Source organism: Quercus robur, chromosome 11 (genome assembly GCF_932294415.1).
Source record: "Quercus robur chromosome 11, dhQueRobu3.1, whole genome shotgun sequence".
Taxonomy (NCBI): Eukaryota; Viridiplantae; Streptophyta; class Magnoliopsida; order Fagales; family Fagaceae; genus Quercus; species Quercus robur.
In genome coordinates this window covers 50,397,684-50,420,939 of record NC_065544.1, presented here as the reverse complement: position 1 = coordinate 50,420,939, position 23,256 = coordinate 50,397,684, and the positions used below count along the sequence as shown (strand labels likewise).

The 23,256-nt window shown below is 41.6% G+C and overlaps 2 protein-coding genes across 2 annotated transcripts; one reads left to right on the top strand and one right to left on the bottom strand.

Moving 5' to 3' along the window:
• LOC126705415 (uncharacterized) lies at window positions 1-5,974 on the bottom strand. The gene is made up of 3 exons (XM_050404417.1): window positions 4,735-5,974; window positions 861-1,203; window positions 1-416 (listed from the first exon to the last, which is right to left on the bottom strand). The coding sequence occupies exons 1-3, from the start codon at window positions 5,853-5,855 to the stop codon at window positions 156-158; spliced, it is 1,725 nt and encodes a 574-aa protein (XP_050260374.1). The 5' UTR covers window positions 5,856-5,974; the 3' UTR covers window positions 1-155.
• Window positions 5,975-12,400: 6,426 nt separating this feature from the next.
• On the top strand, window positions 12,401-13,745 carry LOC126705178 (uncharacterized). The gene is made up of 2 exons (XM_050404102.1): window positions 12,401-13,095; window positions 13,176-13,745. Exons 1-2 carry the CDS (start codon window positions 12,697-12,699, stop codon window positions 13,743-13,745), a joined length of 969 nt encoding a protein of 322 aa, XP_050260059.1. The 5' UTR covers window positions 12,401-12,696.
• Window positions 13,746-23,256: the final 9,511 nt, after the last annotated feature.

Here is a 23,256-nt window from a genome sequence, read left to right as displayed (position 1 = left end):
TTACCAAAAAATTCTAACTCTTTATTGAAGAAATCTCAAAATTGTACAAGGTAACACTCACGGGTATACACAATTTGCCGACTGGCATGTTCAAATTAATACACAGAACAAATGACTAATCAACAACAAATACATTATTCTGATTCAAGGATTATTTATACACCGGGAGTTGTGGAACCAAGAGATGGTCTATGATTTCTACTAATGGGTAGCTGAACATAAACCTCATGAACCTCCTGCTTATAAACCTCTCCTCTGTCCCTGTCTATAGCATAACAAACATATACAGTATCAATCACGTTGTCCAGCACATGTACAAAGAAACCCAGCAACACAATCAGTAGCAACCATGCCAAAGCAGCAACAAAGTATGAATCAACCCCAAGATCGCTCACACCCTTTAATATAGCACAGACCTGCTTATGCACATCCATTAATATCAAGAATTTAGAAACAGAAAGGAGAGATAGAAAGAAAGAAAGCTTCAAAAAGTTTTTTAAGCTCAGAAAGTAATGAAGATCATATAAACAAAGACAGAGAAATTATCAATGTTGGTCTAATAGTATTGAAGGCCTTCTCAATTGACTGATGTCAGAGGTTCGCAACTAAGACTTGCCATCTTTTGATAAGTTAAGAGTGGCACAGTAACACAGTTTTATTTTTTATGATATTTAATCATTTCATGTATGCTTTGGAGAGAGAGAGAGAGAGAGAGAGAGATCTTTCTTTTTTAGTTCCAACAAAGACTATACATGTGAATCGGGGATTTTCTCCTCACATCATCAATTCATGACAAGATCCACTTGAATCAGTAATCATTGAAAAGCAAAAATGATTAGGAAGTCAGAAAGACTACATACCACAATGGCATATATAGCTGAGAGGACAAAAATAATTCCACTCAATAGGCGAGTGGAGATGGTCTCCACAAAGACAGCCGAGAGAAGATTACGTTTGAGAAGCTCATATGTCATTCTTGCAGATGTGCAATAGGATTCACCAGTTATTGCCACAAAATTAATTGTAAATTTGTTAAGAAAATCAACTGCTGACAGCAAAACATTAACACAGCAACGTAGTACAAGGTTCACAATCCCTGGAGTATCATGTCTTGCACTATCAACAGCAGCACGCACCACACGTACAGCACAAATAAGTAGACCAGATAGACATATTGTGCCTGATGAGGGGCCGAAAGCATTTCTGCAAGTGTTTACAATAAAAACATAAGGAATCATATACCAGACTGTTGACATTTTTCTCAATAAAAAGTACTCAGCTAGGCATAGTTAATACTTAATTCTTTTCTTTTCCTTTTTTTTTTTTTTTTTTTTTTTGGGGGGGGGGGGGGGGGGGGGGGGGGGGGGGGGGGTTGTGGGGGGGGAGGAGAGGGGTGGTGTACTCTTCTCCTTCAAGGTTTGGAGAAATATAAGAAACCTCCTCCTCTGTTCATAAACGACACTCTAGCCCCCCCCCCCCCCCCCCCCCCCCCCCCCAATGTTCAAGGTTTGGAGAAACATGAGAAATATATGCTGTATGGCCATATATGTGCTATTATAATTGAGTCAAAACAGATTTAAAAAAAAAAAAAATTAAAATCACATCCAAAACAACCATGGATGGTTTACTACCACATCAGTTATATGATAACATAAATCACGAAAAATAAAATAAAATAAAAGTAATAGTCTACGGGCTAAGTGTCATTTCTGAAAATAAGAGGAGGTTTCTAACACTTCCCAAACCTCAAAGGAGGTTAGTCCTCCCCTCCCTTTTTTCTTAATGTGCTGAAAGGTTTGGCAGACAAGTAGAGGGAAACACTAAATAAGAGGCATTTTGATAGTGAGAACATAATCTTAATCCTATTTACTGAAGATTGATTTGGTTCTGAGCATATTCAACAGGATATAGGACATTATAAAGAATGTGAGATTCATTGCACCAAATCAAAGTACAGATTTACAAACAAAAGATCAAAAACTTAAGAGTTCAATAGTTACAGTAAATTTCCAATGTTCTACAATTCAAAGGCTTGAGCTGGACATCTATGCCAGGTGTGGCCATGCAACTGAAGGCCAGAGTGATCTGACACTACCAAGTGAACAGACATCCACGGAAACATGCTGCTATTAATATTCAAAACAAAGAAAAGAGTGTGGGAGGCACCAAAAAGTTACTGAAAATAACATACAAATAAGACATTTTCACTTTCCAATTCCATTAACACAATTGATTGAATTGAAGTATTCAAGCAAATATATATTATCCGTTTATCCTGATCATATGATGTTTATTTCCATTTAGTATGCTTGTCGGTTAGTCGAACAGAATTTTGTGTGAAGGTTGCAAAACCACAATAGAAGAGGCCACTTGACAGCACCCTATCCCACAAGTGCTGCTCTCCAACATGGTAATTTTAAAGCATACATGAACTACAAAACAAAGTTGGTCCTCAGACTACACAATAACAAAAATTTTAGAGCAACACAAACTTGGTCTCCATTGGTCCAATAGAAACCCTTTTCCAGAGGAAGGTAGCTATCCAGTTCCATAAGGGCAATAAGAAGGGTTGCACATTTCACCAAGGCAGGGAATTTCAAGTAGTGTCTTAATTCTTGGTACCCCATGGCAACAAGTAGCGATCAATGCCCAATAGACACAATGCAAGCACTGCTATTATCTATGCCTTCCATGACAAAACAATCATAGTAGCTTACCAATTCTTTTATCACCAACAAGCATTATTGTTTATGTTGATATATAACAATTCAGCACCAAGAAGCTATTATCTATCCTAGATTCAATCATTCATAAACTTCTTCAACTAATCCTAATTTCATTTAGCCTCCATTTGTCACAACGAAAGTGTCACATCTATGACACTATACCCAAAAACAGTAGTCACAATTGGATCTCCTTGTATTTGCTTATATACTCTTTCTTAACCTAGTACATGCCCGAGATGAGACTTAGTACACACCAAAACACACACACACACACACTAGATTTAAACACAATCTCCAACAGCTAATTCTATTTTCATTTAGCCTCAAATTGTTAAAACAAAAGTGCCGTATATACATTATGCCCAAAAAGGAGCAGTCACAATTGGAGCTCATCATGATTGCTTATATAAACTACAGCAGCCTAGGACACGCCCGGGATGAGACTTAGTACACACACAACCTACAGCAGCCTAGTACACACCCTGGATGACACATACATACATGCATATGTAATGACAAATTACATGTGTTTGTTGACAAAATATCCTAGATTCAATCACAATCTCCGACAACTAATCCTAATTTTACAAAAATAGCACCACATTTGTGCTATACCCAGAAAAGAGCAGTCACAATCAGAGCTCATTGTAATTGCTTATATTACCCACATCAAACTAGTAAACACTTGAGAATTTCATTTAGCCTCCAATTGTTACAACAAGTGCCACATCTAAGCTATACCCAAAAAAGAACAGTCATAATTGGAACTCCTCACAATTGCCTACATAAGAATATAACCTACATCAACCTAGTAAACACCTGATATGAGACTCAATAAACATGAAAACACACACACATACATAATGACATGTTATATGTGTTTGTTGACACTATATCCTAGATTCAATCACAATCTCCAACAACTAATCCTAATTTCATTTAGCCTCCAATTGTCACAACGAAAACACCACATCTACACTATAACGAAAAAAAAAAAAATCACAATTAAAATTCCTCATAATTACTTACATAACCTACATCAACCTAATACACACCCAAGATGACACGCAGTCACACACGTTATAGGTGTTTATTGACACTATATCCTAGATTCATCACAATCTCCGAAAACTAATCCTAAAAATTTTATTTAGCAACCAATTGTCATGACGAAAGCACTACAACTACACTATACCCAAAAACAGTAGTCACAATTGGATCTCCTCGATCTCTTAATTGCTTATATACTCTATGTTAACCTAGTATACGCCCGAGATGAGACTTAGTACACACCAAAACACACACACACTAGACTCAATCACCATCTCTGACAACTAATAATATTTCATTTTGGCTCCAAATCTTGTAAGTCACAACAAAAGCTCCTCATCTGCGCTATGCCCAAACAAGAGCAGCTACAATTGGAGCTCCCGTTATTGCTTGTATAACCTACATGAACCTAGTGCACACCTGAGATGAAACTCAGTATACACTAAAACACACAAAGTCATACATTCATACATAATGACACATTATATCTGTTTGTTGACACCACATCCTAAATTCAATCAAAATCTCCAACAACAAATCTTAATTTCATTTAGCATCGCCACATATTCGCTATACCCAAAAAAAGAGGAATCACAATAAAAACTCCTCATAATTACTTATATAACCGACATTAACCTAATACATGCCCAAGATGACACTCAGTCTCACACACGCACACACACATTATACTTGTCTGTTAACGCTATATCCTAGATTCATCAAAATCTTTAACAATTTGTCCTAATTTTATTTAGCCACCAATTATTACAACAAAAGTGCCACATCTACACTATACCCCAAACAAGAGAGCAAACACAATCAGAACTCCTCGTGATCACTTATATAACCTACATCAACCTAGTACACAGCCCAATATGAAACTCAGTACACACCAAAACACACACACATGCATACATATAAAAAATGACACATTACACTTATGGTAGCAGAAATTCACCTCAAGGAAGTCCTTATGCTCCGCCTCGGAGGCTCATCCTTAGAGAAATACCACTGTGCAATAGTCCCACTGATCACAAAAACCTGAGCTTCCACCATAACCGCAGCAGACCACAGCATTGTCAATATGGCGAGCGCAAAGTATGCAGGCACCCACCCATCTTGCTTCCACACACAACTATACTCTCCACTCGATTCCTCAACCACAATCTCCCCATTCTGCCTCGAAAAAACCAAGAACACCACGATTGGCGCATAGTACACCACCAACCCAATCGTCAAAGACGGCAACACCACGAACAAGCCCAAATTCCTATAAAGCGCATCGGAGGCAATCTTAATGATCTCCACAGTGAGCTCGATTCGATGCCAATTGACCACGAAGATCCAGATAACCACGGCGATTATGCAGAACACGAAGATGAGGACGAGAATTCGGTAAACCAAGGGGAAATCGTCGCTGCAAGTGGAGCTAAGAGTGCAGGCGACGAACCAATAAACATTGAAGAAGACTGGCATGACGACAAAGAAAGGAAGCGAAACGTAGACAAGCTGTTTGGTGTAACGCTTGAGAGAAAGAAGTAAGAGAAAGCAAATGGGTACGGTCAAAATTAAGGTAATAACGAAAACCCATATCAAAGAATTTGAAAAACTCGAAGAAAAACCCGTCAGAACTGAAAACGAAAACGAAAACGAAAGGTTTGTTGAATTTGACAGAGTGGATTCGGTGCACGAAGTTGAATTGGAGTCATAGGTGAAAGAAGAGAGGTTGGAATAGCTGGTGTTGCGGTGGAAGATGGAGAAGATGCCGAGGACGAAAGTGCAGAGAACGAAGAGGAGGAAGAGGAAGAGGAAAGGGAGGTCTTTGAAGGATCTGGGAGAGTGGTTGTACGTGATTTGAAGGTACTGTGTGGGATCGGAGTCCTGTTCCGAGTCGGCTGGGGTGGCGTGCGGCGGCGGCTGCGGGTCTTCGAGCGGCGGAAAAGGGTGGTGAGGAGGAGAGGAAGGAAAGGGAAGTGGTGGTGGTGGTGGAGGTGGTTTGGAGAGAAGGGGTTGTGATGGGGAGGAAGAAGTGTCGTATAGAGATATGGGTTTGCTGGGTTGCTCCTCTGTGCTGCCCATTACACAGAGAGAGAGAGAGAGAAAGAGAGAGAGAGAGAGAGAAGTGTTGCTGTGTTGGAGATGGTGGTGTGTGGGACTAGGAGTCTAGGATGGAATCATGTTGTTGTTTTTGACTGTTAAAACTGATTTTTGTAAGGTGTCTTTGGTGTGTTTAGGTGTAAACTGGTGCAGGTGAACTTGTGATTGTGTACATGTGTGCATGCAGCAACTTACCATTTCTAAAATTGAGCACTCACATCACATGGATAAGTATATTAGCATTAAAAGGGTTAAATTTAGCCCATCAAACCCCAAAAATCACCTGTAGTTAAAAAATAAAATTGTGTAAGTTTATATTGTTGCTATGTGATTTTTTTTTTAAAAGTAAATTCTTATGCCAAGGGGAATACTCTTATAGTGACTTAAAAAAATTAGTTTATTTATTTATTTTTGGATAAACTAAAATTGGTTCTTCTATTTTGTCACAACTTGATAAAAAGATTAATGAATGCAAATAATTGATTCTTTCTTTTTTTAATTTTTTATAATTTAACAATGCCACTGGGAAAATTTGAAATCTGTACATTTATGTTAAAAATATCAAAAAAATGTTAATTAGTTGAAAACTTTCTAACCATACTTAAAAGAAGATATCAAAACTTTTTCCTCTAATAGAAAAATGCATATGTTCCTCTCATGTACTTCCTTCTTATTATTCTTTATAACTCCATCCATTATCTTCTGTATTCTTGTTGCCTTCACTTCACTTCTTCTCTCCTCTCTCCCTCCCAATTTTCATATTCATATCATAGTGTGTTACAGTTATTCCCAACCAACTTGCATTAATTAAATGTGCTTGGCTGTGTACCCAATTAGAAAACCCTGTGGATAATTGGTAATTGACCATTAGGCTTCAAACAATGGGACAAAGTCAAAACCCAACTCAAAAGCACGTTATAGCCTCTACAAAACTAATTTTAAAAGCCAATCATATCAACATAGCACTTGCCGCTTGGGCTTCTTAATAATACACATTGTGGGGGCTGTCTGTCTTTGCCGACTTACGTAATTGATAATTCTACAATTAAGTGCCTTGTGATCTATTCTGATTTTCATCCACCAATTACTTCTATAGCCTATAGCGTAATTCTTTTATGCTTAGTTGGTTTCGCTCTATCAAATAATTTAAATAAAAATAGATATCACATGACATATAACTTTTAAAACATGAAGTGCCTTTTAATCGCTAAAGTTTAGCTTATCTAATCAACGGCCCAACCACTAGATGAGAGGAGAGCCACTATATTTTTTGTTGGTAAAACATGTTACAAAATTTTACAAAAAATTTTACAATCGACAAATTTTTTTTTTTTCAAATTTAACTAAATTTTATAATGAAACAAAGAGCAGCATAGCAATAACATGAACAAAAATAGGGCCTTTATAGCACTCCCTCCAAATTCAATTTGGATACACTTCTTCACAGCCATGTCCAAATGAGCTTGAGACCTATATACCATATCTCATAGAATTTGGGCCTGCTTCTTCATATTCTCACATAGAAAGCACTGAAGGAAATTAGGGCGTCCGTAATGCCCAAAAGACTTGAAAAGTGAACAGAGTGACATGCCATAGCTCCAGGCCCATTATTTTCTACAATAAAAGGGCTAGTGAACTTTATGTTACTGTCCAACATTAAGCCATAAATCATGATTCATGAATATTGCTCTCCCTCTTTTTAAATCCACTTTCCATGGCATATGCTTGAAAAGTTATTACTTCAAATTAGTTCTATTGCGCACGATGAAAGTGATGTATCACATGATTCTCTTGTTGTATTTTACAATGAAGTTGACATTATAATACTTTTTTATATAAAAAAAAAATTAAATTCATTTTTGTTCACAAGAGAAAAGCAAAAGAACGAAGGAATTAAGTAAAGTTCAAAATGCAAATTAAGATGTGCATTCACCGAAATTTTGAAAGTGATTCAAAAAGTTAATAATGACTAAGGAAACCAAAAGTATATCAAAGAATATGCATAGAAAATGTAGATTTACAATTAGAAAATTTCAAAGTGATTCATAAAGCCAATAATGACATGTGAAACTAAAAGCAAATCAAAAACCAAATGATAACATTCAAGATCGAAGAAGTCAACAAGTCAATCAAAGGCCATGGAGACTTAAAGAGAGTAGTAACAAAATTCAAAGGGAAGTATATGCTGCACAAAAACTGTGTAAAACATACTATGTGTAATAAATACAATCCAAATTCAAAAGTCTATAAAAATTAAATTTCACTGCAGAAGAAGACACTATCTATCGTAAATCTCTCCACGCATACATTTCACTTTATGTGTTAAAAATTTTGTTCAACACCACACACTAATATATACTAGGGTGTATAATTTTTTTTTTAAGTAAAAAAAAAAAAAAAAAAAAAAATCATCAACAACAACAACAAGAAAGAAGTACACATGATGTATACAAGAAAAGAGAGCTAAAAAATAAATAAAAACAAAATAGTTATCTATAGCCCTGGGAGTCCATAAAATCTAGTAACTCCTTAATCAAAGAAGACATTGAGCAAGTTCAAAACGATTTTACGTCAGCCACAAACCCAGCTCTATCGAGTTTATAATTGCAACATGTAGTCTTTGCTAGGATTCCTTTGGAATATTAGGAATACATAAATGTCAAAATGAAAAGATAATAAAATCAGCAGTGATGAACTTTATCTCAACTAACATTTTATCTTTGCAACGGAACTGGAGAAAGTATACCGAAAAGATAGATATTTTCTATCATATTAGTACTAACTTATAACCTCATGCATATACATGGATACATTTAAAGATATACAATAAGATACATAATATAATTCATATATATATATAATTTAAACACTATTGATAGTCATTTTTATATTTTGTTAACAAAATTTTTTGTAAAGATATTATTAGATATTAAATGTAAATTGTCCATTTTTTTTTAATTATTGTGAAACATTTTTTTTTTTTTACTATTCATTTATTCTAGACTCTTTAGTTTTTGTACTTAGGGTAAGTTTGGATATCGCTTATTTTGCTGAAAACTGAAAACAATAAAAAAGTTACTGTTCACCAAAGGGTTACTATAGATATGCCTATTTGCACTGTTCATAAAAAAAAAGGCCTGAAATGCGTTTTGACATAAAACGTGGTCGCAATAATTGGTACCTAAACAGTACCTTAATAACTTACTTGACGAATATTTATGATTTGGTCTCACATTCGATTCAAAAATTAAGAAATAAAACTCTTTAAGAATAAATAATTTAGAACACATGACGCAAAATCGGAACTCTAATTTGGAATTCTAATTTGAATTTCTCTCAGTTTCACCTATTATTATATATATAGATCAGTTAGCAATCGTAATGTTTTGAGAATATGGATTCAATCCCACTATTATTATAGATGAATTAATTTATGATTTAAAAAAAAAAATGACCATTCAAATTCAAATGCTATAAATTCTAATAATCATGACTTGCAATACAAGGTACCAAGTAGGACGGGCCAATAATCCAAGTAATTTGCTAAAACTTATATAAATATGAGTGGATAAGTTTATAAAACATAAACAACTAGTCGCTAACCCGTGCGATGCACGGGAAAGCACAAAGATTATCTACAAAATCTATATAACATTATAGTTATATTTGTTAGTTTCAAACACCCTGTTCTTGAATTATCAAATTATTAAAAAAAATTAACCCTCTTGTTTTCATAGCTCATATTTAAACAATCGCAGCAAAAAATTTTTCTATTAATAGTAAAATTTGTGTAAAGACAAATTACAGTTTCATGTAAAGTGTACATACCCATACTCTATACCTCTAAGGAAGGAAACATCACAAACCCTTTACATATGTAGGATAGATTTAAAACAAACTACATATATTCCAAGTTTGATAAGCCAACTCAATTGTAGAAAAATGTTCTTTATAAAATTAGATAGTAACATATTTTACAAAAGGGGGCAATTTTTTGTAACTCTATCTTGCTGCTCATATTCTGCAGTATACAACAAAGTGATTTATTTATCTAGGTATAATGGGCAATAGCATTGGTTGTTCTTAAGCACAATTCAATATAGACAAATGAGATAGAAAAGAAAAAAAGTAACATAACAAATATAAAAAGTACCACTGTTCCAGCCCTCCATAACTCCATAAACAAAATCCTTTCCTAGCCTAGAAATACAAAAAGTTCCCTCCTTCCCCACATACCTGAGAGGGCCAAGACCACCAACAACTCTCCACAGCAGTCAAACTAACCTCTCAAAGAAACCCAAGGAAAGCACGACCAAAAACATATAAAGCTTCCTCCTTTTTCTTATTGAACCAAGAAACCTAACAAAGGCAGCTTCTTTTCCCATTCACCTTGCACAACCAACAGCAAGAACATATACAACAAAGCAAGCAGCAAGGCATAGGAGCAAAAAATAGAAAATAACTCTATCTCTACCTGATGACGTTGAAAATTGTCACCAATGGGTCACACCGTACTCGCGACTCGAATCGAACCTGCACGACAAGAACAATCGACGGACGTCCTTCACAGGGCACCGGTGTGGTGCCGGCCAAAGGTTCTCCGACGGTCAAGTTAGAATTATTCTTGTTTTTACTTAGAGCGTTAGAGAGGGTCAATTAAAGCGTACCTCGATTACTGTGGGTATTAGACCTTTTATAGTGATAGAGGGTTGACTTTTCCTTTTTGGTTTTCACATCTTTTCAATGTGGGACTCTAGTCCCAATTCTTCTAAGCGTGGTGAGCAAGGATTCCCGTTTCCGGATCATGGGCCCTTATTGGGCCTGTCAGCGATGGACCTTCAACGCGCGTGGGATAGCCCTTGCACAGGCCCAACAGTCCCAACCCGTCAGGCCCGTTCAGGTAGCCCTTCAAGAACGGCCGTCAGGCCCGTTCAGGCGGGCCCGTCAATCAGGGCCGTCATGCCCGTTCAGGCGGGCCCGTCAATCAGGGCCGTCATGCCCGTTCAGGTGGACCCGTCAAGCAGGGACGTCATGCCCGTCCAGGTGGGCCCGTCATGTATTCCGCATTTCTAACCGTCTTCAGTTGCCCCCTTCACCCCAATGGTCCGCCAGTTTTTAGGATATAGGATCAATGGGGTGACGATCCTAAAGTGAGGGTATGACGGGTATTTTTACGACGGAAGGAGGCTCATGTGATGGGGAGTTTAAAGTTGTCATAACGGGTTTGACGGATCTACACAAGATAGGATGACGGTTCAAATGAGGAGTCCGTCGATTACACCAATTACAGACAGGCTGTACGAAGGTAATTAATGCCGATGACACGTGTTGCAAGCTGATTGGACCTTGTCTCGGATCGAAGCGACGCTTCGACTTCCGTGCATCTCTCTTATAAATAATGGAGAGATTCCTCTCATTTCTTCAGATTCAGTAGAAATCAAGCTGTCAGAGCTCACCCGTCACCCTTGTCAGAGCGTACCCGTCGTAATTTGCTGATCCGTTCATTTACCTTAGTCGTCAACGCCGTCCTTCGTCACTTCGTTGGCAAAACTGGTAAGTGCTCTTCTTAAAACTCATACTTGTTTTAATTTTCCTTACAATCCACATCCGTTATAGACACATAGACCGTCAGAGTCTTAGGCTCTTGTCATTTCGTGTAGGAAATGTCTAGTGCGTCGAGTAATCAGTCAGTTATTCGTGATGGGGTGGATTACGAGGAAGTATATCCGTCCAGTCAACGAGAACAAGGTAGTCCAGATGATAGTAGTCCGTCCACATCTTCCTCGTCCTCAACATATGAGGATCTGGAGGTGGTTGATCCAGACGAGGGACCTGGTGTTGGTGAGGATCAAGTTGTCAGATCCGTCATTGGTGCTGATGGGCTTAGGAAGTTCGTCATGCTACCAGAGTGGACGGTGAATTTCTTCACGTCCGTTATCAAGGAAAAGCACTTTAAGACATTTAGAGATAATTACCAACTTCCAGAGAATGTTACGATCCGTCTACCCTACAAATCAGAGAGGTGTTACTATGACGGGGTAGAGGGAGTCGGGGTGTATGAGCAAATGTTGAAGGCCGGACTTAGATTTCCATTGAGTTCGCTTCACCGTTTGCTCCTCCGTCAGCTGGGGTTATCTGTGAACCAGATTTCCCCTAACGCTTGGAGAGTTTTTATAGCGATGGAGGTACTGTACGGTGCCATGTCCAACGGAGAAAGGAGGCTGACGGTTAGGGAGTTTTTCCACTACTACCGTCCGGACGAGATTGACAAATCCAGGGGGATTTATAGCTTCGTCCCTAGGAGTCCGTTGCTGAAAGTAATCTATGATACGCCGGACTCAAATAGGGATTGGAAGAGTCGGTTCTTCTTCCTAGAAGGCGACGGTTGGATGGGTCGTCCTGGGGAGACAGATTTCATGCCCGTCGACACTACTTGGGGCATATTGGATCCGTCTAGTATGGACTATCCTCCAAACTCTAACATTACTAAGTTTCTTTTTTTTTTTTTTTTTTTTTTTTTTTTTTTTTTGAATATAATCTAACCGTCCTCTTTCTTCTTTTGCAGTTAGACGACGGCCCCAAATTGACCTTGAGGAGTTTGCTTTCATTGAGAAAATCCTTAAAAAGACCAAGCCGGAGGAAAGGACTTGGGCGAAGCTGGTAACACTAAATACCATTCACTGGTATTGCGACGGACCGGAACCTACAGCGGCTGCCGTCAAGTACGAAACACAGATAAGGAGACGTAAGTTCGTCACCCTTTAGTTAAAGAAATTGTGCATCTTATTTTTTGTTAATTAACTCCCCCGTCCACGTTTCAGAGATGGACGATGCCAAGAGAAGAGCCTTGATTCGGTCAAAGGCTGCAAAGAAGACTGCTGACGACACTCCTCCTGCGACGGGCCCAAGCAATCCGTCTGCTAAGCGGAAGACTCAGCCCAAAGCGGACCGTCAGGCCAAGAAGGCCAAAGTGTCTCTAGATCCCGTCGTGGGACTCATGGCGGAGCCCCCGAAGACGGTCACTCCAACCAAGCACGGGGTTGGCAAGGGTTTGATGAAAGGCCCGTCGAAGGTTGACGAGAAGCCGCCCGTCCTTCTTCGAGAGGATTCTAAGCATGCCTTAGAACAGATTTCCTCCATCATCTCGGCGGAGGATTATGAAGACTTAGGCAACCACTCGACGGAGGCCATGGGGGAGACGGGCCTGTTTGCCATCACACAGGTAAGATAGTTCGTCTACTATTCAAATGCAACTTAAATCATCTGTCGAAAGTTTGTTTTATAACTGTTGTGATTTTTCAGGCAATGGTCATGATGAAGGGGCTGATGGGACGGTGCCTCAGCCAAGAGACGGCCTTGGATCGTGTACGGGCCAAGGCGGAGAAGACGGAGGAGGAACTCCTCCAACTGCAAAACTGGAGACCTAAAATAGAGAAAAAGCTTGAGCTGTCGGAGAAGGCAAGGAAGAGCCTTGAACAGACGACGAAGGAGGCAAAGAAGGCTCTAGAGAGCAAGGACAAAGAGATAGCCGAGCTGAAGAACAAAGTCCGTCAGGCTAAGGACGCGGCGGTCCGTGAATACCGTGACTCCGACGCCCTAATCACTGAGCTGGGCGATTCTTTCCATCAGGGCTTCATGGATGCCTTCCGTCAAGTCAGGCAAGCTTATCCAGACGTGGACCCTTCCAAGTTCAAAGTTGAAGACCCGGTCCAGTCATCCGTCGTGCCTGTTGCCTCTGAGGATACAGACGACCTCTTTGATGTCGACGACGCCGTTGTTGACGAGGCGCCTGCACCAGCAAAAGATGACCAAGCTGAGGCTGACATGGAGACAGTTCCACAGCCCGTCGATAATGCGGACAAGGCTCAGTAGAAGGATTTTTATTTTTATTTTATTATTTTTCTTTTTGGAACAATTCTCATCTGTTGTTGATGATGTGTAAACATTGCCGTTTAATGGCCTATTTTGTTAAATGAATCCGTGCACTTCATTTTATATGTTTTGTCGTTGCTTGACCTGTTTACATCCGCTTGCGTATGAGTATGCTTTTGATCTTAAAAACTTATTCTTTGCAAGACCTGTGGAATGCTCCGTCCATCTTTTTGATACTACTTTGTTATGTAAGATGATTAGTCCGTCTTCTTTGCTTCATCTTAATTCCGTCCACGTTGTGGACGATCCGTCCAACCTGTGAACTTTAAGTGGTCATTTTGTGGACTAAGTTATCCCCATTTAGTATAGTCCGTCCACCTTATGGTGATCGTCCTTGTAGGATGATCCGTCCATCTTGTGGACTTAAGGTGGACTTGAAGTGGTCGTCCATGCAGGATGATCTGTCCATCTTGTGGACATAAAGCGATCGTCCTTGCAGGATGGTCCGTCCAGCTCGTGGACTTATATTTTTCATCCGTCTATCTTGTGGACTTAAGGCTATCATCCGTGTAGGATGATCCGTCCACCTTGTGGACTTAAGGTTGTCATCCCTGTGGGATGATCCGTCCACCTTGTGGACTTAGGGTGATCGTCCTTGTAGGATGATCCGTCCATATTGTGGACTTCATATTGTATCCGTCCATCTTGTGGACTTTAAGGTTATCATCCCTGTAGGATGCTCCGTCCATTTTATGGACTTAAGGTTATCATCCATGTAGGATGATCCGTCCACCTTGCGGACTTAGGGTGATCGTCCACGTAGGACGATCCGTCCATCTTGTGGACTTCATAGTTTATCCGTCCATCTTGTGGACTTAAGGTTATCATTCCTGTTGGATGATCCGTCCACCTTGTGGACTTAGGGTGATCGTCCTTGTAGGACGATCCGTCCATCTTGTGGACTTCATAGTGCATCCGTCCATCTTGTGGACTTTATTTTCTGCTCGTCCATCTTGTGGACTTATGGTTATCACCCCTGTAGGATGATCCGTCCACCTTGTGGAATTAGGGTGATCGTCCTTGTAGGACGATCCGTCCATCTTGTGGACTTCATAGTGCATCCGTCCATCTTGTGGACTTTATTTTCTGCTCGTCCATCTTGTGGACTTATGGTTATCACCCCTGTAGGATGATCCGTCCGCCTTGTGGACTTCATTTTGTTTCCGTTAACTTTGTGGACAATCGCAATGACATACATTCAAGTAGAAGATCAAAATTGCATCTGACTATAGAAATGCGTAAAGGAAAAGTGCCTGCCCCCTTGGGCTTAAAAAAGGCACGTCAATATTGTAGCAAAAATATAGTTAAACAGTTGAAAGAAAAGTTAATAATGCCAAAAAGTCTTAAAAGAAAAACTGGTTGTCGTGTCGCTATCACTGGTAGTATTTCCTCAAGTGCTCGGCATTCCACGGATGTGGTAGCTTTTCTCCGTCTATTGTCTCCAGGTGGTATGTCCCTTTCCTTTTCCACGACGTAACTCTGTAGGGTCCTTCCCAGTTGGGGCCTAGTTTTCCCTGTGTAGGGTCTCTAGTTGTACCCATGACCCTCCTGAGTACGAGGTCTCCTACTTGGAAGCTTCTTTGTCGGACCCGGGAGTTGAAATGTCTGGACATGCGATCCTGGTATCTAGCGATCCTCTGCTCTGCTGCCGACCTGACCTCATCTATAAGGTCCAGCTGTAGCCTCATGGATTTGTCATTCCTTCCCTCGTCGTGGTTGTGAACCCTGTAGCTTGTGAGCCCAACTTCCGCTGGGATGACTGCCTCGCTCCCGTATGTCAGTCGAAACGGTGTCTCTCCTGTCGGAGTCCTCGCCGTTGTCCTATATGCCCACAGTATGCTTGGCAGTTCTTCTGGCCATATGCCCTTTGCCCCCTCGAGCCGAGTCTTGATAATCTTTAGCAGGGATCGGTTTGTGACCTCAACCTGACCGTTAGCCTGAGGATGGGCGGGGGACGAGTAGTGGTTTTTTATTCCTAGCTGTGAGCAGAAATCACGGAAGGGGCCGTTATCGAACTGCCTCCCGTTATCTGAGACAAGGACTCTAGGAATACCAAACCTACATACTATGTTCCGCCAGACAAAACTTCTAATGTTCTTTTCTGTAATGGTGGCCAAGGCTTCCGCTTCTACCCATTTCGTGAAGTAGTCAATGCCCACTACCAAGAACTTTAGCTGTCTTATCGCCGTTGGGAAAGGTCCCATGATGTCCAGTCCCCACTGAGCGAACGGCCATGGAGCCGTTATGGGGGTTAGCTCTTCAGCTGGCTGTCCGATAAAATTGCTGAACCTCTGGCATTTGTCGCATCTTTTAACGTAGGACTCAGCATCCTTTTGCATGGTCGGCCAGTAATACCCAGCTCGTAACAGTTTGTGCACCAACGACCGCGATCCAGAATGATTCCCGCATATTCCTTCGTGTACTTCCCTCATCACGTAGTCTGCCTCTTCAACCCCGAGACATCTTAGGTAAGGACGGGAGAAACCTCTCTTGTAAAGAATGTCTTTTATCAAGACGAACCTTGCCGCTCGGACTTTTAACTTTCTCGCTGCCTCCTTCTCTTCAGGCAATATCCCGTCCTTTAGGTATGAAGTTATCTGCGTAGTCCAGTTTCTTTCGGAGCGTATCTCCTGCATGTTGTCGGGGTCTATTAGCGGAAAGATTTGAACAAAGGAAAGCACATTACCCGGTGTTATCATATGTTCTGCTGAAGCGGCTTTGGCTAGCCGATCAGCGGGCTCATTGTCTCCCCTGGGGATCTGGACGAATATTGCTTTTAGCCCGTCGACTCTAGCCCTCACTTGATCAAGATATCTCTTCAACCTTTCCCCTTTGCATTCATAATCTCCGTTTACTTGATTGGTCACGACTTGAGAGTCGCAATGCACGACCACACTTTCAGCTCCGGCGGCTTTGACTAGGTCGAGTCCTGCTGCTACCGCTTCGTATTCTGCTTCGTTGTTGGTAATGGGGAAGTCGAGACGGACCATAGATTCAATCTCGTCTCCTTCAGGTGACAGCAATATTATGCCGGCTCCTCCAACTCGCTTATTGGATGATCCGTCGGTGTAGATGTTCCACTGGGGGGGTTCTTCTGCCCCCTTGTCCGCGTCATGCGTGAACTCTGCTATGAAGTCGGCTACAGCTTGTCCTTTAAAGGCCACACGTGGGCGGTATTTGATGTCAAACTCACTCAATTCTATTGCCCACAGCGTCAGTCGACCTGCGGCCTCAGGATTACTTAGTGCCCTTCGCAAGGGCTTGTTGGTCATTACGTTCACGGTATGGGCTTGAAAGTAGGGCTTGAGCTTGCGAGCCGCCGTGACCAACGCAAAAGCGAGTTTCTCCATAGGTTGGTATCTTTCCTCGGCACCGCGGAGCGCCCGGCTGGCGTAGTACACGGGCTTCTGTGCCCTGTCCTCCTCTTTGATTAAGGCCGCGCTGACGGCCACAGTGGAGACGGCCAAATAGAGGAAGAGCTCTTCACCTGGTTGCGAGGGGCTCAGTAGAGGTGGTGAAGATAGATAGGTTTTTAACTCCTCGAATGCTCGTTGACACTCGTCCGTCCACTCGAATGACTTTTTCAATGTTCGGAAGAAAGGTAAACATTTGTCCGTCGCTCTCGACACGAATCTATTCAATGCCGCTACCTTGCCGTTAAGGCTCTGTACTTCCTTCACGTTTCTCGGGGGGGCCATCTCCATTATGGCTCGGATTTTGTCCGGGTTAGCTTCAATCCCCCTTTGAGATACCATGAATCCTAGGAATTTTCCTGCCGTTACACCAAACGCGCACTTTCCTGGATTGAGCTTCATGTTGTAGGATCGAAGTGTGCCGAATGTTTCCTTGAGATCTTCCAAATGGTCTTCCTCCTTCCGGCTCTTCACCAGCATGTCGTCGACATAAACTTGGACGTTCCTCCCGATTTGCTGTGCGAACATCTTGTTCATTAGTCTCTGGTATGTTGCCCCTGCATTCTTCAGACCGAATGGCATTACTTTGTAACAGAAGAGACCTTGACTGGTTACAAACGAAGTCTTCTCCTGGTCGTCCTCGTGCATGCGGATCTGGTTATAACCCGAGAAAGCATCCATGAAGCTTAACAATTGGTGTTGAGCCGTCGAGTCCACTAGGATGTCGACCCTTGGAAGGGGATAGCTATCTTTGGGGCATGCTTTGTTAAGATCGGTGAAGTCCACGCACATCCGCCATTTGCCACTCGTTTTCTTCACCATTACCACATTCGCCAGCCAATCGGGGTAGTAGACTTCCCTGATGAAGCTTGCATCTTGGAGTTTGCGGACCTCTTCCGCTATTGCTTGGTCTCGTTCCGGGGCGAATACTCTCTTCTTTTGTCGGACGGGTGGAAACGAGGGCAACACGTTCAACTTATGTACCATGACCGAGGGATCGATTCCTGGCATATCGTCATGGCTCCAGGCGAACACATCCTTATTGCTTCTCAAGAAAGCCACGAGCTCTTGACGGATTGCGGGTTTTGCAAGCGTTCCGATCCTGGTGGTTCGGTCTGGATTGGAACCGTCGAGAGTTATCTCCTCTAGCTTCTCTGTAGGTTCTGTCGTCGTTCGGTGTTCTTCTATGTTCAAAGCCTGGATCTGGTCTTCCACCTCCATCATAGCTACGTAGCATTCTCGTGCGGCAATTTGACTTCCGCGTAGCTCTCCTACCCCATACTCTGTTGGGAACTTGATCATCAGGTGGTAAGTTGATGTTGCCGCCTTCCACGAGTTGAGCGTGGGTCGCCCAATAATAGCATTGTAGGCTGACGAGCAATCGACCACCAAGAATGTTACGTCCTTGGTGATTTGTTGTGGGTAATCTCCTACCGTCACCGATAACGTGACTGCGCCCAAAGGGAATATTCTACTCCCTCCGAAACCAACGAGCGGGGCGTTTGTTGGTATCAGCAGCTCCCTATCAATCCTCATTTGTTGGAACGCCGGATAATACAAGATGTCGGCCGAACTACCGTTGTCGACCAACACTCGGTGGATGTTGTAATCGCCTGCCCGCAAGGTGACGACGAGGGCATCGTCGTGTGGATGGTGTAGGCGCCTTGCATCCTCTTCCGAGAACCCGATGATAGGGCCTTCCCTTCTTGCCATCTTTGGCACTGTGCCTGCTAATTGGACATTCTATACCATCCGAAGATATGTTTTGCGAGCCTTTTTTGACGATCCGGCCGCACCTGTTCCTCCAATTATCATCCTTATGTCCCCCAATGGGGGCCTTGGTCGCTCGTTCTCTCGGCGGGGGTGTTGTTCTTGTGGGGGTTGATCCGTTCTCTCCTTACTAACGAACTTCTTCAATTTCCCTTGTCGGATAAGGGTTTCGATTTGTTGCGTCAAATCATAGCAGTCGGCCGTGTCGTGACCATGGTCACGGTGGAAGCGGCAATATTTGTCTCTGGACCTTTTGTTGGGATCACTCTTCAACTTTCCCGGAAACGTCAGGGATCCTTCGTCCTTAATCTGCATTAGGACTTGGTCTATCGGGGCGGTCAACGGAGTGAAACTTGTGAACCTTCCGCCCATTGGTTTTGGGCGTCTCTCCTCCCTTCGATCTCCCATCCGTCCTCTCTTCCGCCCCTGGTCCTGTCGGGGGTCCTCTTGTCTGTCCCTTTTCTTGGGTCTGTCTTCTCGGGCTAACAATGCGTCTTCAGCGTTCATGTACTTGGTGGCCCTGTAAAGCACCTCTGACATGGTCTTTGGGTCGTTTTTGTATAGGGAGAACAAAAACTTACCCCCCTTCAGCCCGTTCGTGAACGCTGCCACCAATATCTTGTCGTCGGCTTCGTCGATCGTGAGCGCTTCTTTATTGAAGCGTGATATGTAGGCCCGTAACGTCTCCTCCTCTCTCTGCTTGATATTCATTAAACAAGCTGTGGACTTCTTATACCGATGTCCTCCGATGAAGTGCGTAGTGAACTGAGCGCTCAGCTCCCTGAAGGTGCCGATGGAGTTTGGTGTCAGCCGGCTGAACCAAATCCTTGCCGCGCCCTTCAGGGTTGTAGGGAATGCCCTACACATAATTGCGTCCGCCACTCCCTGAAGGTGCATCAGGGTCTTGAAGGTCTCTAGGTGATCGAGGGGGTCCTTGATTCCGTCATAGCTTTCCATGCTCGGCATGCGGAACTTACTCGGCAGGGGGAAGGAGTTGACGGACGCTGTAAATGGCGAGTCAGTCCGGTTGACAAGGTCGTCAAGATCGCTGGACACTCGCCCCTTGAGAGCGTTCATCAGGACTTCCATCTGTTCCTTCATCGCCTGCATCTCCGCGATGATGGGTTGTGGAGCTGTGTCCGTCACTGAGGGGATGCTAGCGTCCCGTCGCACTTGTTTGCTCGGGGCGTTACTCTCCTGTGGTCCGTCATTATTTCTCCTTTCCTCACTGTTCCCTTCTTGATCTTCTCCTTGGCTATTCACCGCTGCACTCTTTTGATTCAGCTGCTCTGTCAGGTCGTGGTTTTGTTTGGTGAGGCGCTCCACGGCTGCGGCGAGCGTCTTGACCTGTCTCTCAAGGGCAGTCGTAGGGGCTTCTTCTTGGACGTCATTTGTGGTTGCCATCGAGCGCGTGAGTACCATGTAACTCCTTTATCTAGGAAATGTTACCGTATCCGGTCGTCTTTCCCACAGACGGCGCCAACTGATGACGTTGAAAATTGTCACCAATGGGTCACACCGTACTCGCGACTCGAATCGAACCTGCACGACAAGAACAATCGACGGACGTCCTTCACAGGGCACCGGTGTGGTGCCGGCCAAAGGTTCTCCGACGGTCAAGTTAGAATTATTCTTGTTTTTACTTAGAGCGTTAGAGAGGGTCAATTAAAGCGTACCTCGATTACTGTGGGTATTAGACCTTTTATAGTGATAGAGGGTTGACTTTTCCTTTTTGGTTTTCACATCTTTTCAATGTGGGACTCTAGTCCCAATTCTTCTAAGCGTGGTGAGCAAGGATTCCCGTTTCCGGATCATGGGCCCTTATTGGGCCTGTCAGCGATGGACCTTCAACGCGCGTGGGATAGCCCTTGCACAGGCCCAACAGTCCCAACCCGTCAGGCCCGTTCAGGTAGCCCTTCAAGAACGGCCGTCAGGCCCGTTCAGGCGGGCCCGTCAATCAGGGCCGTCATGCCCGTTCAGGCGGGCCCGTCAATCAGGGCCGTCATGCCCGTTCAGGTGGACCCGTCAAGCAGGGACGTCATGCCCGTCCAGGTGGGCCCGTCATGTATTCCGCATTTCTAACCGTCTTCACTACCTTTCCCAACATCCTTGATTGTAGGTCCTTACTTTCTCTTATCTTCTGCTTTAACATATATAGTATTAGATTAGATATTGATTTGAAATCACGTGAATAAACTGCTAGCCCCGTCCTTGCAATAGGATTTCAGAAAGAGCAATTAAGAATTTTGATTGAATAATTAAATTTATTAGTTTCTAACAATTTACGATTTTTAGATAAGTGGTAATTTATTTATAAATAGCTTCTCTCTCTCTCTCTCTCTCTCTCTCTCTCTCTGTGTTTCTCAATTAATCATTATATCTCTGTCAAAGACCTAAACTCTCAACCTAATAATATAGATTCAATTTTGAATGTGTGTTTGTCTTCCTTATAATCTCAAAATTGAGTTGTGTGTTCAAAACTACGCAGCAAACCATTACTACCAATCCATATAACAAAATGTAATAAGGGAAACAAAAATCATCAAGCAAAAAAACATTTCTTGACAAAAAAAAAAACCATTTGTAAGTGAATTTAATATCAGGGTCTGAATTGTAATTTGTGAGCTTGATTGAATAATTTAAAATTGGAAAATAAATTGAATATAAATTAAGTCAAATCAATGTCAAGACCATGTAAGAAAACATTTTTTTTTTCACATTAAATTCAATAAAGAAAATTGAGTATAGCACATACACAGCAAACTGAATTAGTGAAAAAACCTTCAACTGATCCAAGTTCAATCAAACATAAACTTTGTCAATTTATATAAAATAAAAATCGGACATAGTAACTTTATTTTTTTGCTTAGAATCAAGACAAAAAAATTTACTATTAAATTCCCACGTTACTATCATAGTATCATCATAAGAGAATCAGACCCAATCTTATAAAAGGATAACATGAGTAAGACCTAGTAGTTGAAGGAATTGAGTTTTATAAAAAATTTGTTAAAAAAATCGGTTAGAAAATTATGAATATTAGCCTGCACCCATTATAGACCAGCAGATCTGGCCTTAGTATCATATAAATGAAGTACCAACACATAGTGAATAACAGAAGGGAGAAATAATTTGTACTTTTGGGCCAATCTGCTAGTGTGGGGTCCTCCCAAGCTTGGCCAGCAGCTTTGCAAGGAACTACTCTCTTCTTGGTTTCTGCTTTGTGCTCAATCTCATTGCTTGCAAGGGCATGTATTTGAAACAATTGTTGTGCCTGTTCAAATACAGCACTTAATTATAAAAATATAATATTTATTTATAAAATAAAGAAAAAACAAAGATCAGAAACCATCCGCACGATTTAATTCTCCTTTTCTTTTCACAATGTTTCCACAGGTTCATCCTATTAACTATTACCTAATTGGGAAAACAATAGGGGGGGGGGGGGGGGAGGTCATCAACCTCAAATGTGTCATTTACAGCATCTCCATATTGTCCAATGTATTGGGCACAACAATTTTACACACCAATACAGCATTACAAAAAACCCAGATATATATTTTCAACCCATAAATAGGGCAAAACCCAAGTGGGGGATTTCCATTGAATTTGGTTCAATTTGCAATGAGAGGAATAAGATGATGACATTAGAATTTAGAAGGCTAGATACATTACAGACCAGAAGTTGACAAAGGAGCTCCATATCAAACTAAGATTGGAAAAACTAATAAGGAATTGGGATCCAAGACTTTAATAAGTTAGGTGAGAAAATATTGTATGAAACCCCAACCCCTTAAAAAGGCTCAACTGTCAATATACAAATTTTACATATAAACCACACATAATCAAAACCATACTTCTAACAACAAAATATACTAAAGAAGAAAATATTACAGAAAATTAATTTATATATATGAAAAGAAACATATACACACAGCAATTTCTTCATCACAATTTGTGAATAGAACACTACAATATACTATGATATTAAAACTCCAAGCATAAAAGCAGATTTAAAACAGCAACCAAATATTTGCTGTAACTATTAAAAACCTGCTCCATATCTGTAAAGAAAAAAAAAAAAAAAACCATCATGGTATACGTTGACCATAACCCAGAAACTTAACTTAAATCCAAATGTTACAATTTCTTCCCATAAAGCTCTGCCTAAAAATATAGTTCTGCAAACTTTTGTGGAATATAACTTTCATCAATTGTTCAAATATTGAAAGGACAACACAAAGTTCAACAAATGTTAGAATTTCTTC

Excerpts from the sequence above, each read along its gene's own strand:
- LOC126705415 (XM_050404417.1), bottom strand. The coding sequence starts at position 5,855 with ATGGGCAGCACAGAGGAGCAACCCAGCAAACCCATATCTCTATACGAC. Across the intron at positions 1,204-4,734 it reads AGCATAAGGACTTCCTTGAG|AAATGCTTTCGGCCCCTCAT; the intron begins GTGAATTTCTGC and ends AAACACTTGCAG. Across the intron at positions 417-860 it reads CAGCTATATATGCCATTGTG|GTCTGTGCTATATTAAAGGG; the intron begins GTATGTAGTCTT and ends GTGCATAAGCAG.
- LOC126705178 (XM_050404102.1), top strand. The coding sequence starts at position 12,697 with ATGGACGATGCCAAGAGAAGAGCCTTGATTCGGTCAAAGGCTGCAAAG. Across the intron at positions 13,096-13,175 it reads GCCTGTTTGCCATCACACAG|GCAATGGTCATGATGAAGGG; the intron begins GTAAGATAGTTC and ends GTGATTTTTCAG.